This window comes from Leopardus geoffroyi, chromosome C1, assembly GCF_018350155.1.
Source record: "Leopardus geoffroyi isolate Oge1 chromosome C1, O.geoffroyi_Oge1_pat1.0, whole genome shotgun sequence".
In the NCBI taxonomy this organism is placed as follows: Eukaryota; Metazoa; Chordata; class Mammalia; order Carnivora; family Felidae; genus Leopardus; species Leopardus geoffroyi.
Genome location: NC_059328.1, coordinates 142516793 through 142530923, shown reverse-complemented (window position 1 = coordinate 142530923; position 14131 = coordinate 142516793). Strand labels below are relative to the sequence as shown.

The 14131-nt window shown below is 32.1% G+C and overlaps 1 protein-coding gene across 3 annotated transcripts in view; it reads left to right on the top strand.

The window, feature by feature from the left end:
• The window catches only part of ARL5A (ADP ribosylation factor like GTPase 5A), a 46362-nt gene that overhangs the window by 20297 nt on the left and 11934 nt on the right, over nucleotides 1-14131 (top strand). For 2 of the 3 annotated variants that reach the window (XR_006712880.1, XR_006712879.1), the window contains exon 6: nucleotides 2427-2744. Coding sequence is in view for 1 of the 3 variants with exons in the window: in XM_045479820.1 (XP_045335776.1) it covers nucleotides 2427-2475 (49 nt within the window). In the remaining 2 variants the exon portion in view is untranslated. Of the gene's footprint in view, nucleotides 1-2426; nucleotides 8837-14131 lie in introns of those variants that run through there. The other variant, XM_045479820.1, reaches the window with a different exon arrangement.

Sequence of the window (14131 nt, the reverse complement as noted above, 5' to 3'; positions counted from 1 at the left end):
AGGAGGTTGCTGCATTTAAAAAAAAAAAAAAAAAAAGTTAGAATTGGAGAGAGTGTGGCATGAAGGTTCCTGGTTTGGGAAGGAAAGGTAGGTGCCTACAGTAGAATTTTGCCCTAGTCTAATGCCCAGACCTGAAAGGATTTCAAGAAAGATGTGGTTGTCAGCATTGTTAAATGTAAGGTCAAGGATCAGGAGGATGGAGAGAATGCTATTAGGAGAGATGGAATAAAGGAGGTTAGAAATAGGATAAAGAGCTAGAAAGATGAGCAAATTAAGATTTTTGGTGTAGTTGTTTTTCCAAAATATGGTGGATCTGTATATATTTAAAAGCAGTGAAAAATAAATTGGAGATGAAGATTCTAATTAGAGGTCTTACATTTGAAGTTGAGGTTCTTCAGGTACTTGGAAAGGGCAGAAGCTCGGGGCAGAGATAAGATAGCTTCAGTAATCCATTATATTGGTTCACCCTTCACCCTGGTCTTGTGAGGAAGAGAATTTCTCTCACTTCAGCTAACTCATCTGTGTCTGCCTCAAGCTTCTGCTCTTAACCTAACATCAGAAGAACCTCAACCCCAAATTTAAGGCCTCTATTTAGAATCCCTCATGTATGTATTTAAAATTAGAGAAAAAAAGAATTAAATGGAGCTGAAGCTGAATCTTAGTGAACTAGAAGGCAGTATTACCTGATGACAGACATTTGATAGAGCATAATTAGAACCTTAAGAAAGCAAATATGTGCATTTTAAAAAGTCACAAATAATACCAATTGTCCACATCCTCATTTAGGTAAAAAAAATACCTTATCCATTGCATATTTCTTTGTCATAATTTAATACATGTTAAGATACATTTATAGTTATAGATATATCTTTATACATTGTCTTTGTCTACGAAAGGTCTTTAAGCAAAAGCACTCATTTTAATAAATTTGACAGCAAAGAAGATCATCTAGAATTGGTAGATGATTGACTTACATACTTTGAGTAATTGTGTGGAAAATACATCATTAGTTAGGATGGATATGAACCCTGGCAATTTCATTCTTAAAAGAGGAAATCAATGAATGATCGTATATCTTTTCAATTTTGGGGTTTATGGGGGCTTCCCTTTGCAGTAGTTATCAAGTGGAAATGTTTGGTTTGGGTGAAAATGTTTCCCTTCTGCAGTCTAGCCACCTTGATCTAAATTCTTGGTTTTAGTATTGGTTGGCATTTTGACCCCCACCTCTGCCATTTGCTAGCATCTTTTAAGCCTGGATTCCCTCTTGTAGTATGGGAAGGGTTCTGGTCTCAACATTGTAAAGATTAAGATAATGGATATTAAATGCTTAGCATGGTTTCTAGTTTGCTATTAGGTAACTTCTGTTCATTTAACAGTTTGGAGTTAATCTGTTTGCTTATTTTTTATACCATTTCCTGTTAGTAGTTTAAAAGTAAGGAATCTGGTAACAGGAGGGAAAGTATGGGCCAACACCGAAATAACCATTTTTTTTAACCTCATTGTGATTTCTTCTTTTTTTTCTTCTTTTATAATATTAGATTAATACTTCCACAAAAATCTGGGTTGTGGTGTTTTTCAATTAAGTGCGGTAGCATGGTTTCTCATACCTATCAAACTTCCTCATAGATAATTATATAACAGTCTTTAACAGTCTTTCTTCTTGTTATAATATAATTTTACTCTTGGTAAACATTTAGTTTGTTTTATCATAGTGAACATTTCTTTCTGTATTTTGCATTGCGTTCAATTACACCTTATTCAACAGTAACTAGTATTAGTGATGAGAGACTTTATTTCCTTCAAATTTTTTAAATATACAGATGTAATATACATATTACAAATATACTTTGTTTTAGCAGCTCAGCTACATATTTAGTTTAGTATCCTGCCACTTTTACCTCATTTATATCGTGAGCATTTTATCATACTGTAATATAGTCTTCGAAAGGAAGTTTTTAATATTTCATCATATGAATGTTCTATAATTTAATTTTCTCTATTTCTAAGTAGTTAAATTTTACCTTTACCCATTAAAAATGCTTTGAACAGTCTTATACATCAACCTGTCCTTGTGTCTGATGGTTTTTTTAGAATATATTTCTAGAAGTAGAAAAAAGGTAGAGTATTGATATTTTAAATATTTCTGATACACATTGCTAAATTATTTTCTGTGGATATTCATTGTATAATTAGTCAGCTCCTTTTATGTGTCAGACAGTGTCCTAGGCTCTAGAGACAAAAAAGAACCAAAAAAAGCATGGATGTGTGTATGAGAGTATGGCTTCACCACAGTAACACCAACATTGGGTATTAATGATTTTTTTAATCATTGTTGTTTAGGTAAATGAAAAATGGTATCTTCTTTTAGTTTGTTGTTCATAGTTTTTTAGTTGAATTTAATCAAGTGATTTTTATATTCTTTATAGATTATGCCAAGGACTTGAATGGATGATGTCACGACTTAAGATTAGATGATCTCTACTGACCTCTTCTCATAGACTTGTATAAACGAAGTGCTGGACTTTATCTGAAAGCTGCAAAAATTAATGGTTTAGATATATTTATAATAAACTGATTTAAACTTTTTCTATAAGAAGAATAATTAAGACCACTTATTTGAGAACAAAGATGAAGTTTCATTTTCCAATCTGCTTTCTCATTAGTCCCTTCCAAAGCAAGGTCTTTAAAGCTGTGATTGCCATTTTTCTCATAATGAATCCTCTCAGGACATTGTGTAGCCTGTGGTAAGTACAAAGGGAGAAGGAGACATTTTTAACTTTAAGAGCTTTATTGTCAGTATAAGCCTCCCTAGTTGAATGTTGTTCTCTTCTTGTTCCATTAAGTCAGAATACAAATCAGCACAGATATTCAGTTTCCAATATTTTAAAATGTAAGGTTACTTATGAAAAGTATTTTGCATAAGGTTGTGTATCTATTGTGTATATACCTCAAGTTCACGTTTATGGCTTTGATTTATGTTCTAAAGAAAAGCAAATAACACAAAAGGTAATACTATCCTTAGTTATAACCGTAATGAGATGAGTACTGGCAGTGGTGTTAAGTGCCATTTTGTGCTTTCCCCTGTGTTCTCTGTATTGTACTAACCAACCCCCAAAATCATTGAACTGCTCTGAAAAAAAAAGAACGAACGAAAAAGAAAGAAAAGGAGAAAGCTCGACATTTTGTACCTATTTTTTTGTTGTTCAAATTACATACATGAAAACATGTAATCTGAGTGGAGTATCTGCAAATTTTTGGCTTAGTGTTACGAATGGACAGAATTTCACATTGAGCAATCCTTTTTCCCTTTGTTGGATCTATGCCATCTGAATTACTGAGAAAAATGTTAATCCATTAATCAGTCAATCATTAATTATTAAAATTATCAAGTGATTTTTTTCCCGCATTAATTGGAAGCTATTGTGTAAAATATGCCTACCCAGAGAAGTATCATCCTATAAATATTATAAAATAATTTACCTAGAGTCTTCTTAGGTATTGAATTATACAAGCATTTAGAGTGAGTTTGAGATGAAAAGTACTTATTTTCTAAGCAACAAAGGTTATTTCTTAATTTGAAAATTTCTTATTTCTGGAGTTGGGATAGTTTGAGATTTTTTTGTTTCTACACTTTTTTCTTTTTCACTTCTTACTAACCAACGTGAATGCATCGACAGCTATAAAACACAATTTTTTTAATGCTTTTAAGAGTTTGGTTTAAAAAGTCGATCAACACATGATAAATTATTTTTACAAAGAAGTAACTTGGCCCCAAATATATTATGTTTGGTTAGGGTATTTTGTTTTTCACTGAAAATGGAAAGATATGAAGGTTGAAGGTGTTTTTATTGTAATTGTAAACAGACTTATCCTAAATGTGTACACACATATTTTTGGGTACTCTCTTTGTATATGTTTCATGCCCTGAAAATCTGAAGGCTGATCCAAAGTGGCATGTTTTAGAATATTCAAGAAGAGAAGTAACTACCTTTAATATGAGCCTTTTGGATTTCACGCAGATTTTGATGAGGAGTAATAGTATATACTACAAGCGTTGACAAACTTTGAAAGTTTCTTTCTGTAAAATATAATATACTCAGTAGCTAAATCCAAGTCAGGCATGGGAGATCAGTGTTTAACAGTGGATGTTTTGTGTTTCATATTTATATTATAATGTTCATAATGCAAGTATAACATTTTAGTATTTGTCAACTTGCTTTTACAAAAGTAAATTCTAAATTACTAAGCTTTATTTGTTCATATGTTCTCATACTTTTCAAATCACTATTAGGAATCACTTGTTTTATTTAAAAACTCCCTTAAAAACCCAAGTCCATTTTGCAGATGTTGCATTTTCATCTGAGATAAATATTCTGTAAAGTAGTCCAGCAAATCTACATCTTTTACCCTATTTATCTTTTAATTTGAATTTTCATGGTTTAGTCTTGTGGGTTGCTGCCATGTGAATTCAGCAGTATACCAGCACATTCCCTTGTCGACAAGCTATTGGCTAAAATTTTTCTTAATTGGATGTTTAAAGCATGCACTGCATTGTTACAGTTGGTTTAGTGTAGTAGGTTATTGACATGGCATCATGGGAATGCATGAAGTCTTATACCACATTTATGAAACATTATTTTTTGTGACATTCTACCTTTCTAGGCCAAGCATTAGAAATAAGGTTGTACCTGTATGCTTGTACATAAAACCAAAATTACAATGAGGAAAAAATTTTAATTCATGTATAAATATACATCAAGATAATTTTAACAGTATTCTTTCCAAATATGATGACGAGCCTTATGAATAGTTATATTGGCAATTTATATGTAGTTTAAGTAGAATTAAGTGAAGGGCAATGCTTTTGGTTTTTAATATGCTACTTTTGGGGGTAAACAATCATCTTATTTAGAGTCATTGTGCTTACCTCTGAAAAGAACAAAGCCTCATACCCCTGTACATGTGGCTGGATTAAATATCCCGTGTTTGATATTAATTTTGAAAGTCATACAGTTATTCTTGATATCTTGATAAAAGTTACCATATGCTATAAGCATTTAAATGTGTTTAATTTTGTGATAATAGCATTTATAAAGTATATCTTACACATTATATTGAGGAGTCTCGTTTGAAAATTTTCAGTTCTTTCTAACTTCTTTGGCTCTCATGATGGGCAAAGAATATAGTGAAGGCAGGTGGTTTGGGGGACAGGGGAAGTGGGTATGGAATATGACATTTTGCCTTAAGAATAAAGTGCTTTAGCACTGCTGGCTGGCATTTTTAATGCAGATAGTTAAAGTGATTTTAGAAGTGTGGCATGAGATGGAAGAGTGTTGTTTCTGGCCTTTACGAAGTGCCTAGTAGGTAGTTAACAGAAAATACAGGGAGCTTGAGGAAAGGCAGGAAGTCCCTGAGATGTTCTTTTCTTTATTGCCTGAGTGTATAGAATTAAGATGCCTGGAAATGGGATTTTATTGTCCTCTCTCATAGGCACTTTACATTTCTTGCTGTGACTACAGCAACCACATACAGTACAGACAACCTCAAAATCTGTTTATATTAATGTAAATAGAAAACCTATAGACAGCTTTCTAGTTTTCTCTGCAGGCATTTTTGGGAATATATCTGTAATGTGTTCTACTTTGTATATAGAGGATAGCAGCACATCCCAGATTATCCTGTGGACTTTGGGGTCATCTTCTCTCAATTGCCCAGTTATATCTTGGCATCAGTCCCTCTTTCAAGGCTGGGTAGAGGCAAGGTTTCTTTGCATGACTTAGTAACCCCTCCCAGATGTCCAAATGTACTCTAAAACTTCCTGCTTCAGGATCAGCTTTCTCAGAGCTCAGCCATCCCTTGCTCTCCTGTATCTTCATTCACAATCAGTGAAGGTATGTTACTCAGTCTTGGAGGTATTCTAAACTTTGCCTTACAGCCGTTGTTCCCCAAACCACCAGTTTCTAAGTAGGTTCTCTAGTTCTTGGCTGTGTCCCCACTACTGGGTTTATGTATTGATTTGTACTTTGCTCATTAAGAGTGTATTGTCAGGGTTGTGGGGTATATCAGAAGATTGGCTTGCTGTATATACAGCAAATAAAAGCCAGTAGTAAAATCCTTCATACTGTATTTAACATTTTAATGTTTCTTAATTTTAGCTTCATATGCTGAAAAGCAGATTCAGAAAGATAACAGAACTACCTAGACTTTGCCAGCTCCTTAAGCTGCTAGTTACGCATGGAAGGGATTACATTATGTGCATGTTATATCTTCCCATTACCAAAAATCGATTACATTTTGGAGGATACCCATAAAACTGTTTGAGTTAGAAAAAGATGCCAAACCATATATATATGTAGTATTTAACCTGAAGATATCCTTAAAACCATAGCTCACATTCTGTTTTTTTCCTCATGTTTACTTGAAGAACACAGATAAACATTAGATGTCTAAAAGAATTAGTAATGAGAAGCCTATTTTTACAAAATAAACCTGTTGAAATGGACTTTAGAAGACATCAAAATCATCAACCATAATATGTTGATTCTGTATAGATATAGACACAGTATAGAAAATACTAATTTAAAGTTCTACCTATATAAAAGTAGAACTTGTATATCATGCTTCCTCAAAGAATATATGAGTTTTAAGACCATATCGGTGAAGTAAAGGAAGGAGAGTTTTAAAACTTTCGATGCTAAAAAATGGCTGTTTCTATTAAATCCTAAAATGGTGTGTGGAATTGTGAAGAAATTATAACAGGATACAGTTGGGTTGCTTATGCAGTTTTTTAAATCAATTGTCTAATTGTTGTTGTATTGTTCTAAAAATTAAAGTTTATGGTCTTGCCTATTAGATATCCTGTTTTTTGAAAGAAGATGCCCATAGTCTGTACCCAAGAAGTGCCTAACATTGATTTGTGTGGGTTTTTAAGTCCGTCTAATAAATTATATGTGTTTTCTATGGTATTATATGTTTGGAGTACTGATGGCACAGCCCTAAGGATTTCTAAGTCACAATTTGTGCTTTATTTGAGGGGAAAAAAACAAAACAAAAAACTAGATAACAAACCATAGTTTAGGAAACATGAGCAAAACCATTTTTTCTCATTCCTAATAAAAACACGCCATTGCCTTTTAGTTACTGCAGAGGCTAGAAAACTGAACTGTTTCTTTTTTTTTTTTTTTTAAGTAGTTTTCACACAGAAGATTGTATTGTGTATTTTAAAACCTGAGTAAAAGTTTATTGCTTGTATAAGAGTATCCTCTTAATTCTCCTCATACTTAGTGGTTAGTAATTTTGATTTTATCATTTAGATCTTGATCCATTTTGTTGCTCAAGACAAATCCTTCCTCTTTGTTTAGATTCTACTTACAAACTAAAATATTTGATAGACTATTATGTTTTCATATTTCCTTCCTACCTCCCTCCTTTCCCTCCCTTTCTCTCTCCTTTCCTTCCTTTTTTTTTTTTGACCATAGAGTGGGACTATAAATTCTGGGGGCAGAGACTTGACGGTATTTTCAGTGATTTACAACTACATTGTGTTTATATTTTAAATCATCTTGCATGGAAAAGTGAAATGTGTACATGACTTTAAATAATTGTATACTACTCTCTTCTCCAAAACTTCTTACATTGGTGATATACAGAATTCCTCTAATTATTTTTGCTTAAACTAGCCATTTAGATTGGAGTAGACTTTTCTTATATTGTCCCTCTGTGGTTTTTTGAGAGGAGGTAATACCTGCAGAGCACTTTTAAAGATATTTTCTGGGTTAATGTTCAAGGTAACACATTGAGGAGGAAGCTATAATTACATCTAAGAAGGGCTCTTTTGGTTGCTAGAGATGAGGAAAACATATACTAATTTTAATTGGTGCTTAAAATACATTTTACTAACAGTATTGATTTTAAAGATGACACATTTCTTATAGATAGTCTTCTTTGTTTATTGTATTTTCCTAGAGAAACCTAGATGAAGATATGTTGTAAGTAGTCTATCTACCCCTCCCAAATTGAGCTCTATGTTTATTGACATACTTGAAGCCACATTTAATACAACAAAGAAATTAGGAAACCTTTTGAAAGTTTTTAGGTTTGTTGTATTGGAATTTCTAATATGATAAAAGGTTTTAACTCAAGCTTTGCATGAATGAAGAGGCAAAAAAATCTGTCTTATCTCTTTATCTTTTTTTGAACTTGCATTTCTCTGAATCCTAAGAAAATTTTGCACTCAAGGAATATTCCAAAAAGTAAGGATCTTTGAGCATGTGGGTGCTTTGTAGTTCATCACTGCTGATGTGTGTTAGAAAACTAGGGAAATCATGCTTCAGGGCCTTCTTGACAAGAAAACTTCATGGTGGCTGGAGGATATTTGTGTTTTTGCAGAGGTTGGGAGGGAGTGGCAGATTGGAGTAGAGACCCCTCAATTGGTAAATCAGTCTGATCAGCTGCTTCGCAGATGTGTTACTTCAGTATACTTACAACAGTGTTCTTATGTCCATAACTCGCTAAACTGTCAAGCTCCAGAAATGTAAGGCATTGGTCAGGTGACCAGTGGTAGGGCCTTGTTTATTAAGAAATAAAGGAATCGTGTTAAGGTATGTTTGGGGGGAAATGACAAATAAGGTTTTACTTGTGAATTTCCATGTTTAATATGTATATTAACTTTTTTTTTTAAGCTGCATGTTAACCTGGGATGAAGTGTTGCCTCTGCTTTATGCTTTGAGTAAAAAGGAAAAAAAAGAAAAAAGATGGGTTAAATTGTTACTCTATTATGTACTATTACATATACCTTTTCTTTTAGAAGGGGTTAATTATAATTATTATTCACACATCTGTGTTGTCAGTGTTTTTATTCTGACTTATTCTCTGAATATGTTTAGATTTAGTGATGATAGCTTTACGTACTGGCCAGGGCTGGGATCTGCCAATGCAATTGAAAAGATATGATAGCTGCATTATGCAAATGATGAAAAGATTGTCCTACTCTTCTCTAGGGACTTATGGAACTTAGATAATAAATACAGAGCTTTCTATCTTTTTCATCTGGATATTTGAATTGGCCATGAATCAGGTAAATAGCGACCAGTTTATGTGATTAATTTGTCTTAAAATATGAGAAAAGTCCGGTCATTTAAAACGAGTATCATTAAAGTGAACATTCATGAGAATGTCTGATAGTAAACAAGAAAAATGAAGAAAAGAAGTTGGGGGTGAGGAGTTACTCCCATGCATATGGTTATTTGAAAATTGTGTGTCTCCCTCCACTGGAGTGTAAGCTCCAGGACAGCCAGTGACTATGAGTCTTTATGTTTACCAGTTGGTATCTCTCCGAACTGAGCACAGTGCTGAGCATGTAAGAGGTGTTTGATTTATATATGTTGACGAATTAATGAGTGAACTGTTAATATTTTTGTGGGTTTTCCCTCCATAGATAGGTTTTTCTTACCTATGTAATTATAACATACTGCTTGATTTAATTCTTAGTTCTTATTTAATTCCGCCTTATTTCAGATGGGATCGAAAGTGACTGTATGTTTTTCTCATTAGCTCTTGTGATAGAAATCAGATTTATTTCCTTAAAAATGATGTTCCTAAAAACATCATGCAGTGTAATAAGTATATACAAATTTTATTTATTTGAAACGTGTATGGATTGACAGCTAGGCATGTCAGGAATATACCAGAGTTTATTGTAAGTATCTGGTAAATGGTGCAACAGCTCTTTTGGAAAAAAATCTCTATCATCTTCCTGATCTTTATGCCCTTTTTTTTCGTTTTTACATCTGGAGTATCCCCCTTTTGCTACTAAATAACCTTTGTCCCAGGAAAGAATGAAATTTTCACAACATAAAATAGCCTCTGACATTCCTGTGAACTGGTTTCTTATGACTGGTACCAACGTTTTGTGATTCTGGGACTTTGACTTGCCTAAATGACCAGTTATTCACATCACTACATGCCTTACATTTTAGCAAATCATTCTATATCAGCATGGATGAAATCTTTTTGAAACAGTTCCAATGTTTGGATGCTTCTAGGTTTAGGATTCCCAAATAACATTCTGCTGTATTTTCATTATTTTCTTGTACAAGGAACATTGTGATGGACATATTCTACTGAAAGCTTTGTTCATAGTTAGGAGTATTTTTTTTGTAGTTAGCAATATTCTTTTGGCTAGAATTTCAGAAGTGCAACTACTCGGATTAAATGATATGGGATTTCAGAGTGTCTATTCATGTTTAATTAATATTGTGGGTTTTTAAAAACCCTTTCCACTTAAATAAAAGGATAAGCGTGTTGTCTTATTTTGAACTTAATTATTTATTGATACTGTTTTCCTGTGTATTTCAGTGTCTTATTCTTTCACTCTTTTCATTATTAGAATCTTAGTGTTTTTCTTACAAATCAGTCGAATCCTTTAATCATTATTTTTGCAGACTTCCCAGTTTGCCCCTTTAATTTTTATAATTATCTTTATAGCATATAAACATGTTTATTAATATAAAAAATTCACATAAGAAAACCAGGAAAGAGATATAATAAGCAAAAAGAACATTAAAATCATCCATTGTCCCACCATTCTAAGAAAATCAGTGTCAGCACTTTGGGATGGACATGTATATATTTGAGTGTGTGTGTTGAACATAGAATTCTAAAATGCCCTGTAATTTTTCCACAATATACTATAGACATTTTTCACATATAAAAAATTATTTTAATGATGTATTTGCTGTTTGGGTAGTCCCAATTTATTTAACCAGTCTTCTGTTGATGTACATTAACTTGTTACTTATTTCTCACCATTAAAAACAATACTGCAATTAATACTTGAATTTAGTTTTCATTTAGTCTACAAGTCAAGTATCTGTGTCAAAGTGTATGGACTTTTAAAAGACATGACATATTTCCCAATTGTCTTCCCCAACGTATACATACATACATACAACCATATGTATGTATGTATATATAGGTAACATACATATATGTATAACATGCATAAATGTGTAACGTACATATATGTGTAACACACACATATATATATATAAAATATTCTTCCAGCTGACCCTTTTATTTAACATTGGGTAAGAATACTGTCCAGTTTTATCATGTAGCATTAGATGACCTGTCTTCCTTCTTAGTGATGCTTTCCTGCCAGCATGTCAGTGTACAACTCGCAGCATTCAATGCTATTTCTTTTACTTTTTTGTTAAAGGTTCTTTGTCTTACAGGAAGTTCATATTCGATTTAATAATTTGGACTATTCTCTTTCCCAAGTGTGACTGAATTCCCATTTCATCATTCTTTCGTAGGAAAATTGCTTTTGATGAACAAGTTATTAAGTTGCAGGAACACATCTTTGTTTATATCAAGTGATAACTTGTTTCATTTTTTTAAGTCTCAGCTGATCTCTGGGTAAAAAGTGATACCTCACCTGTATAGTTACATTTCTTTGGTTTATAACTGAGTTTGAATATCTTCATAGATTTTTGGTCATTTTATATAAAAGTTTGTGTCCTTTGTACATTTTGCTACTGGCATTGCGAAAGTTCTTTTAAAGAATATTAATCTTTTGCCATGTGTCATTAATCTTTTTACCTTTTTTATGGTATCTTAAGTTCTCATAAAAGTTTAAAATTTTAGTTGAATATGTTAGACTTTATTGTTTGTGCCTCTTGTTCAAAATTTTTGTGTGGGTAAGATGGAAAATAACATAGCTAATGGTTGTAGGATATTTTTATCTGTACTCTGAGTGGATAATAGTGACTATTCCTTACTCTCCCTTAATAAATGGTTTATAGTTAATGTGATAGGATCAGTAAAGAGGATTGACTTAAGTGTTCATAAGGTTTTGCCTTTTTATCAGATCCTACCTAAGCCCTACATTGAATACAGTTCAGATATAAAATAAGTGTTGGAAGTCCTGTGCTAATTCATTCAAAAAATACATTGAATGTCCATCTGTTAATGTCTGACATACTAAGGGATATATTAAATTATATGATGAAACGTACGATTAAAATGTTTTTTACAAAGGTTTTAATAACATGGGGAAATGATGATTGTGACATGTTAAGTGGGAAAAATGGATACAAACTTTTAGATGTAGTATGACCTCAAAATAAGTATAGAAAAAAGAGGAAGAAAATATAATATTATTACAAGTTGTTGTAAGGCAATAGCATTAGGGTTGGTATTTTTCTAATTCTTTATGCTTTTGCGTATCCTAAATATTCTATATCAGGCATATTACATTGATAATTAGAAAGCAGTATTGGATCATTTTTGTTTGTTTTTAGAATCATCTTGATGGCAAGGAATGCAAAAACAGTTTTTAATTTATAAGTAAATGAGATGCTTGGGTTTTGTTTCTTTTTGTTCATCTAATATTACATTTGGGGACATTATGAAGAGAGATCAAGATAATAAAAATTGATTAACTAATACAATACCAATTGCAGTCTCCATTGCAAAGTTGAATGATTTTGATAGAATTCTCATCAATTGTTGTGGATATAAAAAGATTAACTACTGGGGCACCTAGGTGGCTCAGTCGGTTAAGTGACTTCGGCTCAGGTCATGGTCTTGCAGTTCATGGGTTCGAGTCCCGCTTCGGGCTCTGTGCTGACAGCTCAAAGCCTGGAGCCTGCTTCAGATTCATGTCTCCCTCTCGCTCTCCGCCCCTTCCCTGCTCGTGGTCTGTCTCTCTCAGTCTCTCAAAAATAAATGAACATTTATTTTTTTTAAAGATTTAAAAATTTTTTTCTTTTAAAGATTAACTACCGTTTTAATTTATTATCTTGATATTTCACTGCTTTTGAAGGTTTCTTGAGCATAGATCATCTTTACTCAGATGGTGATTTTTAAAAGACACAAGCAAAATGCAATGAGAATTAGAAAAAAGTATTATTTCTAGTGGGGGATTCAAGAAGTTTTCGTGTAAGTGCGGTGGTATTGTAAACTAGACACTGGACTGGATCACAGCCTGGGTTGTAAGCATAGGCCTGCTATTCCGGTCTGCATGACTTTATGCATATTTCCAGTGCTTTAAAACCTCAACTTCACCAGTTTTCAAGACCTTTCTAAACAATGGAACCCTTTTTCACAAGTGGTATCCTGTGGAACGCTTGTATAAAAAACAGGTAAAGTTGTTTTATTTCTATGCATTTTCTGTTAGTTACCATAATATTTACTGGGTAAAAACAAGAGCAGTTTAATTAAAATTAAGTTTAATTAAAACTTTACATTTATTTTTAAATTTATTAATGTTTCACAGTCAATCTTTGAAAGTCAGAAAATAATTGCCCAAAAATGGAAAGGATTGATTTACTAAAGATAGAAAGAAATGATAAGATTGGAGTTAATGGTCATACTGTACATATAAATAATGCTAACATTTTAGCTTTATGTTAATAAAACTTAAATGATGTTTTTTAGGGAGAGCAATAATTATTTTAAGAAAATGTAAAATCTTTTTCGGATTATAAAGTCACTTGCTTATTTTTGTATTTAAAATTATAGTTTAATGGACTGCTTTTACTAATATTTGTCAGATAAGAACTTTTAATAAAAGATGGGACTTAAATTTATACAACATTTTATCATGGTGAATATGGCTTTCAAATATTTTGTTTTTTTCTATTATTATTTGATTGAATAAACTAAGTTATTTGATTCAGAGAAAATAATTTGCTACCCCTTAAAATGAATATAAGAACCCTTCTATGAAAAAGCAAAATTGATATATGAATGAAGGTCGGAAGGGAATGACCCCAAATGGTTAAGTAGCTTTCTCTAAGGAATGGGATTGTGGGAACAAGTCTAAGTTTTATATCAGGTCTAAAAATGACTTAGTTATAACTATTAAATTATTTTTTAATTTAATAATTATTAGGTTGAATTGTTAATTAGTATCAAATATTTAACAGTATGTTAATTATTGATAAGTTGGAAAACAAGTATAAGAAATATAAATATATTCAATAAATAATGAATATAAGCAAGCAATATATTATTTCTTAAAATTTTCTACTCTTAGTATCAAAATTAATTGTAATACACTGAAAATTAGAAAACGAGAACGCTTTAAACAGTAATTGTTTCAAATGTATTAAATGTATTGTAATTA